The sequence below is a fragment of the Tubulanus polymorphus genome, chromosome 5, assembly GCF_964204645.1.
Source record: "Tubulanus polymorphus chromosome 5, tnTubPoly1.2, whole genome shotgun sequence".
NCBI classification, from domain to species: domain Eukaryota; kingdom Metazoa; phylum Nemertea; class Palaeonemertea; order Tubulaniformes; family Tubulanidae; genus Tubulanus; species Tubulanus polymorphus.
Genome location: NC_134029.1, coordinates 8716104 through 8737590, shown reverse-complemented (window position 1 = coordinate 8737590; position 21487 = coordinate 8716104). Strand labels below are relative to the sequence as shown.

Below are 21487 nucleotides of genomic sequence, written 5' to 3'. Positions count from 1 at the left end.
TTCTCAGTGTTCAAACCAATCGAAAAGCCCTCCGAAAACATTAGACTTCAGTCCTCCGTCGATGTGTTCACCTGCTCGCTTTTCGCCGGCCGAAATTGCGCGAACGAATTCTTCGCCTCTGTTCCATCACAGCAAGTCAGCCTTCCATCCTTGTAACCCGTTTTTAGTGTCGCCGCTGTCGCTTTCGCCGCACCATCATTTACCGTATCCGGTCTACGCACCACGTGCTCTATCAACGAGCAAGGATATGGCGCCACCTACAGTACCATCGTCGTTACTGATGCCTTACTTCCGGCCCATGGATTACCCCGTGTTTTACCCGAACCCGGCGCTCTTAGCGGGAAGGGCCATGAAACCGGTGATGCCGCTGCCAACTCCTACCATCACTCCACAAACGGTAATTGTCATTATACTTATCTATATTTATATCAAGTGATGGAAATGCATGATTATACTTCCTATTTCTATCCACAGAGTAATATAGAAGTGATAAACGGTGGCTACGGAATCAAAAATCCACTCGCCAATTCGAAATTCAGAAGCGAAACGGCTGTACAAGATTTTGGTATGTATGATTTTCCCGAATGAGCATGTATTCAATATATTCGTCGTTATATCAGGAGATATGATTTACCAGAAATAATCATTAATTTCGTCCTCTTTATCGTCAGGTGTGCAAACAGCGGAAAACAAGTTCGTTTGTCGCGTCTGCAACAAAGTGTTCCCGCTACAGAGACTGCTGAATCGTCACATCAAATGCCACAGCGACGTTAAGCGTTATCTGTGCACGTTTTGCGGTAAAGGATTCAACGATACCTTCGATCTGAAACGTCACACGCGGACTCACACGGGTACGTCTGTCGAAACTGAGACAGTAGATTTACATTAACATCTAACATCTGACCGAGAGGTCTAGGGAGAGACCCGGTTCGACAGTAAACCGATTTGAAAAGAAAATTGAGCCTTGACTGGAAGAAGTTAACTGTAACTTCGGGGGGCATACTCTATTCATTCCAATGGCCGACTCAACTCTTTTTAGCCAGAGTTCCGAAGATCGAGGCCAGAATTCTTTATTCAAAGTCCTTATTCCATCTTACGAACCTGAGCTGTTTACTAAATCTTTTTAGCCAGAGTTTCGAAGATCGAGGTCAAAAAATTCTTTATTCAAAGTCCTTATTCCATCTTACGGACCTGAGCCGTTTACGAATTCTTTTTAGCCAGAGTTCCGAAGATCGAGGTCAAATCATTCTTTATTCAAGGTCCTTATTCCATCTTACGGACCTGAGCTGTTTACCAACAGTTTTTAATATTGCATTACGGTATCTATTTCAGGCGTGCGCCCTTACAAGTGTGAGCTGTGCAACAAGGCCTTCACGCAGAGATGCTCCCTGGAATCGCACAGCCGCAAAGTGCACAACGCGAAATTCAACTACTCGTACAAGGAACGTCGCAATAAACTATACGTCTGCGAAGAGTGCGGCCACACAACGAACGATCCCGAATCGCATTACCTGCATCTGAAAGAGAATCACCCGCACAGTCCTGCTCTGCTGAAATGTTACGACAAACGACAATTCAAATTCAGAAGCGAAGCTCAACCGAACATTGCTCAATAATACACGTACACACTCTGTCGTTAAAGCAAACTTAACATTCCTGCTGAGATATCGATCGATCCATCGATAAAGAACTTTCATAAAGAATTACGTACATATCTGAATGTTTTCGGCGGTTTAATGGAATTTATTACCTAATCATTGTTACCAATTATTGGGTTTCAGTTACCGGTACTAACCATAGTCAACGCCAGCATATTCAGGATGATACTGCCTTGGCAGTTGATATTCGGGGCTTGTATGTTGATTATCAGATACCGTATAGATGAAATATATCGCACTTTATTATTTTCTCGTTATTCTGGTCGTAATTCTACCTAAATTGTGAGAATGAAAAAAAGGAGAGATTTTTTTTCTATTCGAGTCGACGACACAATTACTTTGGCTACGAATGACAAAACAACGTCTTCCAAAAATGTGCAACAACAATTACTGACGCGTCAAGTAATAACGGTTATAATCAAGTATTTCTCGCCAGGCCTCGGGGGATGTCTCAACGAGCTTCGATGTTTGTGTGTACAGAAAATGGGTGTTTTCCATAGAAAAAAATTAAGTGAACTATTCTAAGGGCGTTTCATCGTCTTACACAATCGGGCGCATTCAATAGCGACGAATTTACGATTTTCTGTATCGATGTTCATTAAGAAATTGTCCAACTAGAAAAATATTGCTTAATCGACTCGAAATTTTGAAACACTAACCTACACGCGGTTCTAAATTGAATCAAATATCAAAGTGATGTTTGACAGGAGAATCGATAATCTCCTCAAGATGCCAGTATATACCTGATCAGGCTGCTATGGCGTGTCGCATTAATTTGGGATAGAGTTTGAGAGTATTCTGTTATTCCGACTGTATTACAGTTTTATCTCAGTCGTTTGCGAAATGACTATATGAAAATGATTATTCAGCGTTTTTCAAGTGCTTACCGAAGTCCGACTATGATGATTATGTTTTTGATTTTGTCGCGACCAGATTTTGCATTTCGAAAGGCATCGTGAATTCCTGAATTTTATACATATTGTATCTAGTATTTCAAAGATGCCAGTGGATAAACTTTATAAAACTCAAAATCATATCATTATGTCTTGCTGTGCTTTTTTTAAGAGTAACGAATTTGTTACATTACGGATAAAAAAACCACTGGAATAAAGTGCGTTGTAATTGTAATGGTGATGCGCGATTTCCTATCTGTCAACTTCATCATTTGTCGACCTCCAATCTGTCAACTTCCGATGTATCACCCAATGTTACTATATTCGTTTATGGATCGATAAAACGTAAGAGTGGAAGTTTCGTCGATTGGAATTCGCAGACGATTGGAGTCGACGGACAACATTTCACGATTCATCGTGTACTTTTGAAGGGCGGAGTTCTACAAATGTTGAAGCGCGTTTTGTGTAGAAAATACACCGCTGAATATTAACAACGCGCTGTTAATTCTAGATTCAAATAGATCTTATACTTGTTCACGTATCACGCCTTCTCCTTGCAAAGCATATCATTCCCAATTCGGGAATATTGTCCTCGTTTTTGTGTGTGTACTTCGTGATGATTTCATATATATACCATGGTTATAACGGTTGCGTTTTTTATAATAATTATGTTTCTTTTTTTCAGGAAACCTGTTTTCATATTGATTTTTTGTTATCTTTACCGGCGTCGTTATCGAAGTGTGTGGACACAACGTGCGCGCGTCCGGGCTGTTTATAAGAGCGTATACACACGAAGAACATGTTTCATTATCTCAAGTAGAACTATGCAATTCTTATACTGCGATGATTTCCTGTAAATTTATATATATATAGATATGTATATATATATATATATATATATATAATCGCCAGCTGATTTTTACGATGTTTAAGATTCAAGGGAATTTCGGTGCAATATTCTCGTACATACAACTGGTATAATTTTGTATATGATATAAATGTACCTACTTTAAAATAAATTGGACTATAGTTCTTCTATTAAAACGAATTGTTACGCGAGCTTTTTTGGCCTTTTTTTCCTTCGACCACTTTACTCGACGATAGGTCATAACCCTTGATTTAATTGAAACACTGGGGCGGGCGCAGGGAAACCCCGTCTAACCGCGGTAAGTGGCTTATCTGTGGTTAAGCTAACGAGCTTGAAATAAGGTCGCACGAAATGGTGGCTAGCTAACGGCGTTGAGCCGAATAATGAATTTATTTACATCCCCAACCATTTCCATGGTATATGGGGGAAAATGAGTATTTAAATAATTACAAAAGAAACAGAAAATGATAGTATCTTGAAACGTAACAAACGTTATTTACAACATAATATTTACAATATACTATACTATTGGAGGGATCTATATACATCTAGACCCATTTTGATAAATTCATTCAGTGAGGATTTCGTATTTCGACAGCCATCTACATTTTCCAGCAAACTGTGCACAGCGCCTTCATTCATTCAGAGAAAAACTAATCATTGTAGGGCAACGTGGGAGATGGACACATCAAACACGGCGAACAACTTCGGATTCTGAGTCTTCAAAACCTTCGGGCCTATGCTAATATATCGAAATACTCGCTATTATTCAGTAGATTTTGAAGATTACCATTTCATCCGTTACGAAATTGTACAATAACGTGTTGATATCTGTTCGAATAAGATGCCGAGGCCTAATCCCATTGTGCGGCATTTGTGTCAATACACACAAACCGCAGCAGCCACAGGCGGCCAACCGGTGACGACACATTCAAAATCGAGGAATTCGGCAAGAATTAGTCCAATTACTAATTTAGTCTAAGGTAACTGGGTCCTGCTACAGGGGTAATCGACCGGTAAACCGGTTTCTCAACAGTGAATAGAGTGAGACTTTCTCCCCGAGTATATAGACAAAGCCGCGCAGACGGAAATGCGCGGCTCCGAACACAAACACGCACAGCGCCGATAATTAAGAGGAACCTGCCGGCAAATCTAATAGGCCCACCCGAGACATATTACACAGCATCCGGACTGATTGTTGGAATTGCCACTGAATACAAAAAGCGTCGGAAAGCTTAATACATATTAGTCTTTATACTATCAAAGATCCCGCGGGGACGTATCCCGCGTTCAGATTTTCGAAATAAAAGCTAAAACGGAACGTCGCAGGAATGAAAGATATCTTATACTGAATGCGATTCAAGGATATTTTTCAAAAGATCGTCCAAATATATTTTCGATAAGCCGCAACGTATTGAGATCGGAATTTTTCAATTTATAATTTTCAATAGAAATTAGTCGGTATTTACGCGCGCAGTTCCCATGACTTTCGACGGTCGTTTTTCGAGTGAAAAATACGGTTGTACATTTTCGTCACCCAAGACTTAGTCACAATTTACTGAAGTGGATTTCTTTCTGAAAACAGTCCGCTTCTAAATATTTGCAAACAAACATTCGACCCGTTGAAGAATGGAGGGAACGAACTGCGTGTCCGCACCTGGTTCGATTTGAAACCGTCTAGAAATACAATAGCCGAGGGATTAAATTCGAGATTCGTCGCCTTAACGGGTGTTTCGCCGTACTGTGTATAGGTTAATTGCGAAAAAGTGCGCTCCCGCATTCAACCGATCGTTAATTAAAATACACACATGCGCGCAGATACGATTAAAAACCGTTGTCAAAACTGTTTAAATATTTGCTGAAACCCTGCGTAGGGTCAAAATTAGCGCCGATTGTGACGAGGCCGTCGACCGTAAAAACAGCCGGCGACGAGTATAACTGTGAGTATGTTTAGAAAGCGGTTTCGACAATGGTCATTTTCCACGTAGCTGTCCGTTCTTTACGGCGTCGATTTGCGAAGCTAATTGGCAACATGTCGCTCGTTTATTTACGGTCAACAGTGCTAATAGCGCTGAAAGAGAGAGTTGACGAAGACAATTTCACGGTTTCATGACTTATCGAGGATTTAATTGAACTTTAAGTACACTTTCGGCGGAAAAACACACAGTTGGTTTCCAATCAATTCATTCTGCTCTAAGCTATATAGTACGAGTTTTGCGAAATAAACATTTACTCAATAGAAACAAACGTTGAATAGTTAGAATATCAAAATAACTGAACTTTCGCTTCGATGCAAATGGTAGTGTGTGTCCTTGGTAACTTGGTTTTCATGTAAACAACTGTTCCTCAAGCTATATAAAAGACTTGTGTGCGTCACCGATTTCAGGCTCTACGGGTTTTCATCTATTTTTGTTTCCTCTGAAGATCTCTGAACCATCCGTTCTTTTTTTAATACACTTCTTACAAATGGTATACTCTACACAATATTAACGTATCTAAAAAAGACAACCACTCTAGATCCTAGGCCGTTTTTTTTCTTTATGTTGGATTGCGAATCCACCGACGAACTTTTGCGATGACGCATGAAAAAAAGAATTTATTTTCATTTTTCCCACCTCATTTTTAAGCATAGGAAAATTAATATGAAAATTTATAAATTTTTCAAATTTTTTCCTCCACTGACACATTATCGATTGATATCGGTCACAACGACATCGCGGCGGACATGGGTGTGTTAATGGATGGATATATTTGTCGGGTCTGTTCAGTAAATAGCGTGGTTTGTAAAAATGGCGGCGTCAACCATGTGTGTGTTAGCAATGAAAAGGCAATAATCGGGTATCATTATCCTAAAAGACCTCCAAAATAAAGCATTCTATTATTTCTTTTTTCAAATTTCACTTTATTAGTAATGAATTCAATGTTTTAAGAATGTTCAAATTTCTTTTTTAGAACTTTCCCCCCTTCCGCAATTATTCCTAGTCTATCGAATCGGTAATCCACCTTGTGATAAAAAACGACCCTATCTCAAGCCAGGTGTACTGATCAGTGAATGGGTTCGCTTATTACCGGGAATCCGATACAACTCACAACGACAATAACCACTAACTACGAGTATCAAATTTTCTATCATGCCTACAACGTGAACGTTGGATAATCCGCCTAAATACACGAGCTCGCGTTTTTCATTTCATGAAAATGAAGACGAATTTAGACGAAACTGCAGCGGAGAATGAAGGCGGCCTGCGGGTATTTCTGAATGTTACAGGATTATCCGTTTTTACACATAGTCGCTAATTACGGTGCAAAGTTTCACGGAGATTAGCAGTAATACGAGCCTTCAGATCAAAATTATGGATATCGCGTCTGAACAATAACTCGCTACGCACATAGTATGTGTCACTCCTTCCGAACAACCGCGAGTAACCTTTCTATCAAATTCTCGCAGTTTCTGAACGCGGGATATTAATGAGACTTCAGTTAAAACGCCCGGGAATTGCAGGGACCCGCGTGGTATGTTCACGCAAAAACGAGTATGCGTTACAGGTCAACAAGGGCAGAAATGGTGGCTCAATGCGCCGGCGAATAAGATTCCCATAAACTACACGTAGAGTTCCTGTAAGGTTATTTAATTCATCTATAGCCGAATAAATAGTAATTGATGTTACGAGTCTTTTCAGTCACCACAGTGAAAATTGGGGCCGACTCAGCGGTCCGCTGTTAGTAACGGCGCTATAGTAAATCGTTTTAATAGCCCGTTGTCTGAAGCCTATAGAAACGCGTTGAATGGTTCTGAGGCAATTACGGTTTTTATTCCACGGTAAATAAATCACGAAGTACAGCCACTTATATCGTCAAAGCTAGTTTTCCGTTATTCTATCGGGTCCCACGAATTTCGCCCTTTAGATTTTGTTAATCGATTTATTATTCGACAGTTTCACTTTCCGCCTCCAACTGGGATTCGCGTAAAATGAGTGCCTTAAATCGAGTAGAATTGCGCCGTATATCTAAACATCTATTTCAGCTAATTCTTTTCTATCACTACTAAGCTTATTGAAACTACATGAAGACTCATTGATAAGAAGGTAACGACTACACCCAGGCGTATATTCTACCTAGTGTGCCTTTGCATCAGTGTGCGGGCAACACTTCAAAGGCTGTGTCGTCTAATCGTGAGATTGAATTGACAGTCCATAAAGGCTAAAGAGTCTATGGTAGTCTATGGAAGCCACGATCCGAACGACGAAAAGCGAGATAAACAATATTTCTCTTTCAGGCACGTTTTCTCACCGAACGTGCTGTCCATATATCGGAGAAAATCACGCGATCAAGGACGATTCTTTTCATTAGTACACCAGACATTTCAAGATTTCAACCGCTGATAATTCGTCAATTTGGTGCCGTTTTATGGGAGGCCTAATCATCGTCAAACGATTATGTTCCTGTTTGAATTATTTTTTAGCTTTTGCGCCAGCCCGACGAACGCACAAAAGTTGGCTATCTATAATTCAATAATAACAAAAAGAAAATCGTATACCAGATTTTCAAATGCCGTTCTCCAGAAAATACGGAGAGTACGTATAACTTTATCTACGTTCAGAACAAAAAGAAAAACCAAAAATCGACGAAAGAGTTCCTGGTCTGGCGAACGATAGTGAAAAGTCTGTGATGAAAATTGTAAATACGTAAATATCATTTCATATCTGATCAATCTCGTCAGCAGCTTATCTTTTAAAATACTCCTTAAAACTACTATTCATGCCTGATCATAAGTTTACTGACATATATCTAAAAAGTCTTGCCATTAGTATGTCAGACTAATGCGTGATAAGGGTTACGTGTGAGTGAAGGAAACGGGTAAGAGAATGGAGTGGTTAGAGCGTTCGGCTCTGGGAAACCAAGTCGTGGGATTATTCTATTACTATTGTTATTATCATTATTTTTATTACTATTGTTATTATTATTATTGTTACAGTTATCGTTATCGTTGTCGGTGTCGTTGTCGTTATCGTTATCGTTATCGTTATCGTTATCGTTATCGTTACCGTTACCGTTACCGTCACCATCACCATCATTATTATTATCACTATTATTATTGTTATTATTATTATTATTATTATTATTATCATTATTATTATTATTATTATTATTACTATTATTATTATTATCAACATTACCATTATCGGAAGCTCGGATGACCTGGCACTTGGATACCGGATCCTTGACTAAAGAGAATCACTCTCAAGATCCCCTGTTTCCGTCGAGATCACGCAGCAAAACAGAGATAGAAGTGGAGATAGAAGGATTATGAAGGGCGGTAAACTTTAAAGGTTGAATGACATAACGCATGGCTTCATTAAATTAGGAAGGCGGGAGTAATTGAAACAAGTCCGAGCGTTGCAGAAAATATAAACTAGTCACACGTCCATGGTTTTGTAATACGTATATACTTATGTGTACAGCAACAGCGTGATTAAAGCCGCCACCACTCCCGCATTTATACAGGATCGCATCGTGATAATGAGGTGTACGCAATTATTCCAGTAAAGATCAGACAAAATGACATCACTAAATGGGTTTGTATACCCGCCAGTGAAACAAGAGATACATAGATATCACTCCACAGTAGCGAGCTGATCTTCTTCGCCACTAACATCAAGTAAGTTCGTCATTTCATCGCATGATACACCTGTGTCACTATCATCAGCATCATCATCCTCATCATCCTCAGCATCCCCATCATCACCAACATCATCATCATTTCTTAAGGATCGTTCGACCCTGCGGTTTAGATTGGTTCGATTTAGCAGGGAAAGCTATAGCTGGAAACCGCTCGGGAAAGCCATAGCCTTCATCCACATCTTTGTGTCTCATTTGTATCGTTAGGTTTCGCGTAGTTTGGAAAAAGTTAGAGACTCCCTTTATCGTTCAAATGATTTAACTCGTTGATTAGTAAATTTATAAACACATTGATTATTAGTTGATTTCAAAGTCGGTGATAAGACATAGAACATTATTGGAAAAACCTGTACTTCCGTATGTACATTAACAAGAATACTAACCAGAAAGTTTATTGACGCCTTGAAAAATAGATAACTTCTTGATATTGTCGATAATGAATGATATTATATGAAATCAATTATAGATCATTGAGGATCAATAAAGTTGTTTTTAACTTGAATATATAATCGATAATTGAATTGAATTGACCGACGATCAGTCCAGTCCCGATATATTGATGACGTAGTGCACATCCTCTCGAAGATGATTGTCAAAATGCATCAAACATGAAATAAGAATTTAGAAAAAAAGAATACAATTAATTGCAAAATAAACACAAACATTCACAATTGTGATTGTAGTAACGCCAATTTTGATGACGTAGTGCACATCGACTAACACAGATCCCCTCAAAAAATGCCCTCACGAAAACCTTCAATTTATTTTCAATCTATACAAATATCATTGTTGTGGTTTTTACGGCGTCAAAAATCCGCATATCTGGATGTTCTAGAATTTCAATTGCGTTCGTTCGCTGAATGAGTTTTTTACCTGTCCAGAAAATTGGGACAAACACGAAGAAATCTGAAGAAGTTTGAAGGCATCCAAATATGTTTGATTATTTATTTATGGTCATCAAACTAAAGAACAATACATGAGGTGTCTCTAGCCGTTGGAATTGAAACATTATCTAGACACGCAGATAAATATTGATGGAAAATGAAAATAAAAAAGAAATCAATATATACCCAGGACGCCTTCGTAGTTTTGATACCATGCAAAGAAGGTTCTCATGTTTCTCCTCGAGAAAGTTCATCATTTTTAAATCTTTTTCTAAATCTTTGATACAATGGTCAATATCAACTTGTTTGCGAGGTTCGGGTCTTCGGAAATTTTGACATTTTGTAAGTACAAGCCATATGCAGAGCCGAACCAAAATTGACTGGCATACGGTGAAACTGGTAAGTTGAACTTCGCAATATGGTCCGCATGGTAACATTTTGGAATCACTCAATCTTCTATGAAAAAGTATATTCTGGTCAAACATATCGTGTTCTTCATAAAGATCATTTAAACGGTTCACATATAGATGAATACATATGTTGTATGCAGTCGATCGTACAGATTGTGGTCTCGGTTGGAACAAACTTTTCCGAGTTAAACATAGATCCGAAGATCAATTCAAACAAACAGACTCGACTTAAATCGATGGTATCATCTTCTAAATACGTATCGAATATCTAAAACTGACTGGGGAAAAGACAAGTATCTTACATCTATGGACCAGTCGCTCAAAAGTTGGTTAGAGCTTACCAGTGGATACATGCCATTGTGACAATTGAATTTGCATTGTAATCATGGTATTTTGTCAACCGGATCTAGTTCCACAGTTGTCAGTTAAACTTAAGTTAGAGTTAGAATTAGTTCATTTTCAATGAGTTAACTCATAATTGTAGAACTGGCTCGAGTTAACTCTAACCAACTTTTGAGCAACCGGCCCCAGAATATCGCCTTGAGGAATTTCACCCTGGACCCAGTTCCACAGTTGTGAATTAAGATTTGACTCGAATTAAACTCTTTGGAGATGAACTGATTTTAATTCAGATTTAACACTAACTCACGATTGTGGAACTGGATCACTTTGGAGATCATTTTGGAGCCGCGATCACACAAATCAGGCCCGAGTCAAATATGGCCCTAAACTAAAAACCTAAACCTGAAACTATTGGTAATGAATCAGATAAAATACTTTCAATTGTTCGTTTTAAAACCACAATCATGAAATGAACCACCAGTTTTGTATGAGAATTTGAATATTTTAACGGATTTATCATCAGATAACCACGCAACCCATAAATCCGACATGATCACAGTTTATGATGTATCAAGTACTGGTTATACTTAAGAACCACGTTTTGAAAGTAGCTTATTAGTCAAATAATTTCTTACCGTTTACTTTAAAATGAATAATGACCTTATTTTTCACATATAAAGATTTAACATAATATTTGATTATTCACTTAACGTTATTCATATAACATATTGATGAAATTGTTATAGATTGTAAATAGAGCCCTTTCCCGTATTTGTATCGATTGTTCTTACGCTGTTATCAAGTTCCAAGAGCCGCGAAATATCGTCGGAAAGGGTCAATAATTTGAATTCACCGCTGGCAAAATGATAAATTGCTGTTGACTTTCTTTAAAGAAAAATATCGACGTGTATTATACATTTATATCCCATTGACTTTATTTTGATCGCGTCTATATCGTGCACAATCTGAATCGAATCGGGGGAGGTCGGTAAATAATGCAGTTGCACACTCGAAGACAAACGGGTTGTTGTTAAAAATAGCCAAAAATTGCGTTCGTAAACTTCAATCGATACCGATCGAATATAAAATGTAGCCAGCCTCCATCACTATCATATAATTATAGCTCTGTATTCGATACGTGGATGAGATCCATTTCTCGTCTTGTAAATGGGAACAACTAATTACATTACGATGGCACGATTACGCTGACGAAGAAGATTATTACACTTCAAACGATGCATGATGAAGGTCCGTGTCATGTAAATGTGCTTCAACATTTCAAGTCAGCCCTTTGACTGATGCAAGTACGATTCTAAATTGTTTACGTTCGCCAATGAGATAGCAGCAATGTCGTCCATCCACCTACGTAATTTAATATCTGCAATGTCCATCTTTATTCTTTCGTTTTGTGTCTATAGCGTTTGAATAAGTCGCGTTTATGTAAATGATGTTCGTTTGACATTTTATGCAGCAGCAAACAACATACGGGGTTTCAACAAACATATGAAGTCGATAATCCAGTCAGTCAGTATACGTCTTCATCTGAGACATACAAAAACTTACGTCAGACAGTAGAAAACAAATCAGCAGGATGATCGTAGCGACAGACCGTGACTCTCTGAGATATCTACAACAGGAACTCATGTACCATTATTGCATGTGTTTACGACAATCTTTCATCAAAGCCCGGGCGGTAGATGGGTTTCTGCTTTAGAAGTCGTTCGCGTCGATCATTAGCTTTATATACTCTGATAAATTTTATAGAAAACGCTAACGCCGTACGAGACGTCTTCGTTTCTGAGAAAAAAAGAATTGCGGATTCGATGTTAGAGACGACTAAGAACTAGGCGACTTTTCCGACTAAAGAATCGCGTTTGAAGTTGTCGAGAGAATTAGAGCGGGAGCTACGGTTACTGTAATCAAGGGAAGAAAGACGCATAAGGTTCGGGGTATTTTCTTTCGGGCAATTTTTTCTATTCTTTTTCTTGTGTTTACAGACGCTAAAGACATGGAGCTGATGATGCGCTACGCCGAATTGCCGTCCGTTTTCCACCCGGTAACCAACGACACCGAATTGATAACTTCGGACTTCGTCAAAGATTATCCTCACATAGCTGTTCCGTACATCGTCGTCATCATCGCAGCCAGCATCGGCGGTACTCTCGGCAACATTCTGGTCATAGGTGGCGTCCTTTCAAATAAGGTAACAAGACGACGATAATCATAGATATATAGCTCATTTCGTTTAATCGCATTAAAGATATTTGAAAAACATCATTTCGACAGAAAAGAAGCTTTTCCAATGTTACCGGGGATGAGCTGCATTTATGAGAGTATTTCTACATACTTTTTACGTACTACGCTATCCTACATGTAGCTCCTTTCAATTCGAATTGGTTTGTGCTAATTATCTGCAATTAGACTTTTGAGAAACTTCACTTCGACAGAAAATGGGATGAGCTGCATCTTATTTGTGAAAGTGCTTACATACGTTTCTGCGTATACGCACTGACGTCATATTATCATACGTATATCCTTTAACGTTTTATTACAATTCCTTAACTACAGCAACGTAGATATATCTATCCAGGATTAGATATATTCAAATCCCTCCAACATTATAAGTTGATCATATGACTTCATTTAACTTCACCTTCAGTCAACCTCACTGTCTCCAGAATTAATCTCTATTCAGAATGATTTCGGTGACATTTTACGAACGTCTCGTTCTCAAGATCTATTCATAAATTCAACCCTTTGATTTGCTTCGAATCATCCTGTGCCAACGATTTCATTTTATGTTGATCTCTCCCGAGGGCTTTTTCTGTTTTATTCATTAATTTCTCTTTACTCATCTTAGGCACTAAAAACCGTCGGTAACTATTTCATCTTGAACCTGGCGTTTGCAGATTCTTGCGTATCTGGTTTTGTTGACCCGTTCAGTACAATTGGTAAGTGATAATATTTATATTCGTTCATTTCACATTTCTTTTCTAAACCCTTTAAGACTTGTAATCCAGTTTTCTCTTTAGAACAAAACCATTTTAATGGTCTGCACGTTCTCATGCAATCTTCTGTCACTTAAGCATTCCTTTTTTCGCACAAATTCTCCTGGGGAGAAAATTATCTCCCTCACAAAACCTAGACAAAAAAGCGATGTCTTTTCTAAGACAATTTGGTTTTAAACCAAAGATGAAATCACGGAAAAGCAATTTTGATATTGTGCCCTATGTTTTCGCTAAAATTCAGTTATAGTCTTCTGAGCATCGTATGTGCAACGTTTCTTTTTCAAGTCTCCGCGGCATTCAAAGAAACTGCTTCTTTCGTTTCTATTCAAGGAATCCTCCAAGGCGAGTTCTTCTTCTACGACAAACCGTGGCTTTGTGAATTCATCGCCTCGCTGTGTTTAACGAGTTGTTTTTGTTCCCTTCTGAGTATCGGTGCGATCAGCTTCAATAGATACATCCATATTTGTCACAATCACAGGTAAGTTGCGCATACAACGCCTGAACAAGACGCCTTAAAACACATCTAACGTTATTGTATCGCGGTGAAACACACGGAAAGCTCTTTTCTATATTTCTGACTAATGATGTAGAAGACCAAGGGTTAAAAGCTTCTCCATGCTTTCTCATTTTATCCATGCTTTCTCACTTTTAGTAATATTGACGCCTCGACCCCTACGCCTTACGATTATGTTTATCGTGAGACCGAAGCATCGTGCCATTTTTTATTCAGATTTTCAAATCTATTAAGAACATCGAATATAATATAGATTATCGGTAAAATATGGAAGAGCATTAAGGCCACGTAGAATATATTTTTCGAGTTTAGAAATTCGAAATTTCTTGATTCAAAGTCGACTTTTCGAATTTACAAACCGAACGCGATGGAATATTGGGGACCATGCACTAGCACCATCTATCACCGAGCTTACATCTCCATCAGTTCCAAGAAGTTTGTCAATCGCCACAATGCGTATGCGGAATGCAGAGGGCGATCCAGGAATTTAGAATCGTGGGGGGTACACTATAGGCTAAGTTGTACGTATATGTACAGTACTGTTGTACAGTCGTTCTTCGGGATTCATTCTGTTCTTCCTAATCCACGATCCGAATAGCGAAAAGAACAAATCAATTCTCTCAAATGACACGCCTCTTTATTGTATGTTATTCGTTGGCAGAAGTCCTCGTGGTCTCGCCTCTCAAATCTTCTAAATTCATTACATAATTTCTCGATGGCGTCACTATCTAATCATAACAGAACACCATACATGACTGCGAGCGCCACGAGCTCGAAGCTTTAAGATGGTTCGGGGACCTCCCTCAAGAGAATTTGAAAAACGAAACATTTTCTGAGTGTCTAGAGTGATTAGAAAACGAAATAACCATACAATATTGTATGTTATTCGTTGGCAGAAGTCCTCGTGGTCTCGCCTCTCAAATCTTCTAAATTCATTTACATAATTTCTCGATGGCGTCACTATCTAATCATAACAGAACACCATACATGACTGCGAGCGCCACGAGCTCGAAGCTTTAAGATGGTTCGGGGACCTCCCTCAAGAGAATTTGAAAAACGAAACATTTTCTGAGTGTCTAGAGTGATTAGAAAACGAAATTACCATACAATATTGTTATCTTAGCTTAAAATGGTACCAGGCACCCTGTGCTCCCCCTATATCCGCCCCTGCGATCCTAAGTTTTGTTTTTTGCCCAATAATAAGGCGCCATGATAAGGCTTGGTGATATAAAATGCTACATCAACTGCGATTCATGCTTTCATCTAGAGGACTCTATTGATTGTACATGATTTTATTACGAATGTAACCATTAATCTTTGTTCTGAATGTCTGTTTTATCTTTATTGTGCTCATCCCTAGAATGTAAATCTCTGCATTATGGGGTCACTAAAGTTGTATTTGATTTAAATTCGTGGAGTTTTATTCTATGAACTTGAAAAGATAGTTCTTTTATATTTTGTTTGCCGAAACATTCTCATGGTTTTGAATTTTTCGACATAGTCAATTCAATTGCCAATTTTTGATCTCTTTTTTCAGGTACGACAACATTTACACTCCGCGCAACGGTAAACTGATGTGCGCGATACTATGGGTGGTATGTTTTCTGTTAGAATTCCCGTGTTTCGTCGGCTGGGGAGACCACGTTTACGACCGCAAGACGTTAAGCTGCGTCTGGGATCGAACGGCCAACTTCTCGTACACGTTGATGTTCTCGTGTTTAGGAGTGGCTCTACCCGTGTTCACCATCTCGATCTGTTACATTAAAATCTATATCCACGTCACGCGCAGCAAGGCAAAAATACGGGCGACCAGCGGCGAAGCGGAAATGAGCCCGAAAGAGAGAAACGAATCGATACGTCTGGCCAGAACTTTGTTCGTGATATTCATCGTATTTGTGACGTGCTGGATGCCGTACGCGGTTATCGTATCGGCAGATCGGTACGACACGTGGCGACGGGAGATACATATTTTCAGCATTTTGCTGGCTCATTCCAATTCTAGTTTGAATTGTATCATATACGGAGCCACGAACCGCCAATTCCGCGTCGGCTACGTGAAGTTCCTGCACCTGGGCCGATTTTTCCCGAATCTGATCAAAGGTGTACAACAGCCCGCAGAAAATCGACAACAGCAGACGTTCGATACCGGGGTGGAACATGGAACTGGAGGACATCCGACAAACAATCACATTAACGTCATACGCGTTAGAGATTTTTCAAGTATTGAGGAATCGGCAGTAGATAAAGAGCATATGAAAACAGAGGACATTAAGGAATTCGCTGATAGTTCAATAAATCAAATTGATGGCAGAAATGTACGGTGTTATTCGAGTATAGAAACGTCCACAGAAAATCAATCGACGATTCAAAGTAAAAAAAACCCCGAGCTGGATGATCATTCAAAACATCAAAATGTCCATTTCATACACGTTCGGAATTATTCGAGTATTTAGGAACCTAAGCATCGTCTGTATATATTCGTCTGTGGATAGTTCTCTACAAGTTTGACTTACCGTAATCGCGTAATCGTGTAATGAGTAAAAAAAATAAATAAATGGCGTCATTTTATGGGTACACTTTCCTTACGTCTTACCCCCTCACGTCTAGAAAAGAGAATACTTGTTTAAATGCATGCGCAGTCATACAACCAGTTACTTAGATTAATGAAAAGGCGGATGGATGTCATACAGGCCCGTGGTTCGAGGGTAGCGAACGAACACCCTTAAATTTTCAAAGCTTCCTTCAAAAAGTCAGTGTCAAAAAATTTGGGTCAAGATTTTTCGAAATTTGGAAACAATATTTTCAGGTTTTTATCGGAAAATGAAAAGTAATCCATCCTCAAATGATTTATTAGGGTACCCGGGCACTACATGTTTAAGATCTGCCCTTTTACAATCACAAAGTGCCCCTTTTTACGGTGAAAAGGTACCCTTTTTCTCGAAATGGAACTGCCCTTCAAAAAAGCTTGGCACAGGCCTGTCATAATATATATCAAATTGCTAACATTTTTACAATCAAAAGGAAAACGGTTTTATGATTGATAATTTTCTAAGGTCAGCTTTTTAAACTTAGATTTCAGTGAGTTGATAGTAGTTGTTGCTTAATGTTGAAGCTGTTGCTTAATGTACTTTTCAATGTTGATCCATACGCGGTTCATTTCTTTGTCTGATGTTATGATCGCGTGGTTGACAGAAAGTTGGGTTGAACAAATTGTTGAATCAGTTGTTGTAAACTATTATGCGTAAAATTAAAGCCATGTTTTAAGATCTTTCCGCTTAAGTTCTTACTGCTTCATTTGACTCGTGGATATATTGAGGCGATTATTCTTACGTGTCTGCTTGAGGTTTCAGGCGCTTCTACAAAATGTACGAAAATCCTTTCTATCAATACCCCATATCACATTATATAATATATCATGGAAAATTGACGTATGTATAAAACGTTTCCCTATTAAAAGCCGTCCGACTGGTGAATCCACCAGAATATTAACATTGTTATCATTGTTACTACTATATTATCATAATTATTATCGTTTATTTCAGAACAAATAAATTGTACAGAGATTAAAGATATGTAGTATAAAGCTGAGGTTTTGAAAAAAATGAAGGCGTATGTAGACTGAAACCCAATAACAAGAATGTAAAATCAAAGATTGTAATATTTTTCAATAGAAAAACTATGACAGAATTAACTAATCTAGAGATAGACGAATACAAAGAGACTGGCAAAGTAAAGATCTCATAGTAAAGAAGAGGATGGTCATCGTTATTATTAATAACAGGAGAAGTAGTTCTGAGTTACATTTGACTCCGGTGTTTCAGGGCCGTCGGAACAGGGGCGGCCAAAGCCGCCCCACTTTTTTGCTTAACAAAAATTTTTTCAAAAGCACGCTGTACCGCGTAGCAGTTCGTCGTTCTCTGTACTAGGTGGTTGGCTCACGAGTTCTCATGCTTCTGTGAATGAGACCGTGAAATGGCCCCAAAATGCATCTCTCGCGATTGAATTTTCAAAATTTTTCTAGGGGAGGGCCCCCAGACCACCCTTCAGAAATAAGCCTCGCCACTGAAAAATTCCTTCCGACGGCTCTGTGTTTAAACATCGAGACTGAACTGATTTTTATTGTGTATAGTCAATTCTGACTGACAATGTGGAACTGAGCTCAGTAATTCAGACGATTCGAATATTTCAGCGATCGTTACGTAGATGAATTTCTTCGTCAATTTGAACGCTTAAGAATCGATGGCAAGAAACTATATTTCCATATATACTCATTAAGCTATTGCTTGATAAATGGATTTTTGATGTGTTTGTAAGTGATGTATGTATCTTAGAAATAAATGTCAGCATTTCGTTATGATGAAGATCAAGTTAATATTGTTTATAGTGGTTCTTGTTTATGTCGTACAAATTCGTATTTGTGGTTTCCACTCTCGAGTATGGGTCATGCGTGTAGTTTGCACTCGGAACGCTGCCCGTAGTTCGGTAAATAAGAAATCTCTAGTAATTTTTTTCTGGATATCTAGCAATCTCAAGAATACCGAGATAACAAATACATTAGCCTATTGGCAGTTTTCTTGATACTGAATGATTGTTGCGTTTTTTGGAAACATCTCTGTCAAAGTCCGATCAACAGCGTTTCCCTCTATTACCGTGTTTGGTATGAAAGGAAAGCTTACTTCTCGTCACCCTTGCTCGCTAGGGTTTGGTTGCTACCCGACGTAGCTCGCACCAAGTTTTTATCGACGTGAGCTTCGATGGGCGCCAAGGTCAAGCCCTGGCAAGCGAGGGTGGTTTTTCGTACAATACGAACAAAACATCGCATTTTTATGGTGGCTGATAAGGCCCGCCAAATGCAATAGTTTTTACACGATCTCGATTATAGAAACCCGCAAAACGAAACTTATAGAGCAAAAACGAAAACTTCCTTTTTGCTTTATTTTTGCAAAAACGAAATAATATAGCGAAAAAACGATAATATTCGCTTTCGCTTTAGCGAAAGTTCGAGCTAGGGCACAAAAACGATTATTTTGGAGCAAAAACGAAAAATCATATTGCGCGGTAAAATTCGTTTTTGCTAGGGCACAAAAACGAAATTCGTTTTTGCTCTATAAGTTTCGTTTGGCGTTTTTTCTGTAATCGAGCGCGACGCACCTCGTTACATTCGCGCAACGTGCATGAAAAAATTATTCGCTTCTAAATTATCGTATTTATAACTCGTTATATATCGATTTTCCCATAGGCGGTTTGAAAATACATGCTTGTCATTTTCAAAAATATGTTTGTTTTATTAGTAACATTCAGACGTTCACATGTGTCAAAACCCTTCGGGTTATATTGCAAAACTTCCAGTAACGCTTTCTATCTATTTCCTGATAGCTTCTGTTTAAAGATTTTATGCGGTTATCGCTCTACACTCTTGGGTCAGAATTTGGCTGGTGTGTCGAGGGACGCAGTGCAAATTCTCTGGCCTGCAAATTGTTGTAGGAGATTGTCGAGTTCGCCACCTAGCTCTTCTGAATATGATAGGTGCAAGTGACTGGTCGAATTTGCTGACAACGTTAGTTTAGGCAGGGGCAGATCTATGCAAATTGAACGGCGAAATACGAAATGTCTAAGGAGTTTTTCTGATAAAGCGGCGAGCCATAGGCTATCAGAGGGGTCCCACCCTCGGTGTTTTTCTAAGAAAGGAAAGCAGTCCAAACATATACAATTTCCAAGAAGATGAGTGTCTGATTTGTAGGTTTTAACTATCTTGACGGGGCAACCTAATTTGAAAGGCAGGGGTCCGGACATCCTAAATCCATACCTGTTAGTGCACCAACCTTGGCTGGGGAACAAATCTCAGCAATCGACTACAGCAAACGATGACTGCATTTTGAGCAAACGAGAGGTTGACCTACCAGGGGGTGATGGCGACAGGGCATTTCAACTCATTTGTTTGATTAGTTAGTCAACGTGAGTTGTTTGATTTGTTTATGCGGCAAGTTAAAGATCTAGGTGGGAGTTATTTAAATGAACTCGGTACTGATCTACGTAAGATAAGACCTTTATTATCCTCACTTATAAAGTATAAGGCAGTCTTAACAGTCGAATAACCCAATCAATCACAGAGTTAGTAGTTATAGCATAAAACTGAGAATAAGAAGATTATATGAACAAGAGGCGATTGATCGAATGATATTCTCTGCTCTGCTATAACTTCGCCTAATGTGTCAAAAGTAATGTCTTTGATTAAAGTTGAGTTGAACTTGACTTCTCCGAACTGATACCTGGAAAAATATAACTCTAGTTTGAGTGATTACTATTATAGCGTGCAGAAATTCTCCTTGAGCAACGATGCTCAAAATAGCCCGATATTATGTACACGCCCAAAAAACATGCACATATATATATTATTGAAATCCTTACCGAGCTATATTTACATCTTCAAAGGGTTTCAAATCATAACAAACGCTAAAAATTGCCGTTCGACTTTGTTGTAAAACTATTTCAGAGCTTCACTGTTTAATAATGACAATATTTTCGGCATTTTCCTCGTTTAGAATATCTAGAAATGCATAATCTTCTTCTCCAGACTACCTGGTATCTATAGACGGGAGTGTACTTTTTGGGTTGGTCTATGAAATCATCCTAATTCTACTACGCTGTTCAAGGGACTTAGGACTAAAATAAGATGTAAGTTTCTAAAAATACCTTTCTTTATCAGCGTCATCGCCCTTTGAAGGGAGCAAAATGTCCCTCAGGGCGGGTACGAACGTTTTAATTTCATTTCGAGAACCATATTTCAAGTGTATTTGCATATCATTTGATTTTCCGCAAATTGATCCGATTCATACCCGTATACAATCTTTCATTTATCATATCTGGAACCAACGATTCGAAGAGCGTAACGCCTCTGGCCATATGCGTCAGAGCTTCTGTGTTGCAGTCGAGGGACCAGTTCCTTCTTTTTCGTCGACATCAACACTTTTTGTTGTTTTGGCGTCGCTTTTTGCGCATGTTGCTTGAAAATGACGCATCATATATTCGCCAGCGAGCGCTTTCACAGTTTGAAAATGGTCGGCGGGAGCTTTTCGTTTTTCGTATCGCAGGGTTAGAAATACGAAGTTTGGATTATCTCATTTTAAAACTCGGAGAGCAAAACGATGTCATTCTTCCAGCTGTTCGCGGTTATTCTAATATCTGGCGATGGGTGCAGCACTGCTTATTATCATAAAATGCCGATACATAT

At 38.8% G+C, this 21487-nt stretch overlaps 2 protein-coding genes across 2 annotated transcripts; both read left to right on the top strand.

The window, feature by feature from the left end:
* Positions 1-285: 285 nt before the first annotated feature.
* On the top strand, positions 286-1758 carry LOC141905881 (transcription factor ovo-like homolog lin-48). The gene is made up of 4 exons (XM_074794962.1): positions 286-397; positions 475-565; positions 672-851; positions 1333-1758. The coding sequence occupies exons 1-4, from the start codon at positions 299-301 to the stop codon at positions 1614-1616; spliced, it is 654 nt and encodes a 217-aa protein (XP_074651063.1). The 5' UTR covers positions 286-298; the 3' UTR covers positions 1617-1758.
* Positions 1759-12742: 10984 nt separating this feature from the next.
* On the top strand, positions 12743-16709 carry LOC141906201 (melatonin receptor type 1B-B-like). The gene is made up of 4 exons (XM_074795442.1): positions 12743-12937; positions 13595-13685; positions 14073-14220; positions 15794-16709. Exons 1-4 carry the CDS (start codon positions 12743-12745, stop codon positions 16707-16709), a joined length of 1350 nt encoding a protein of 449 aa, XP_074651543.1.
* The last annotated feature ends 4778 nt before the right edge of the window (positions 16710-21487 follow it).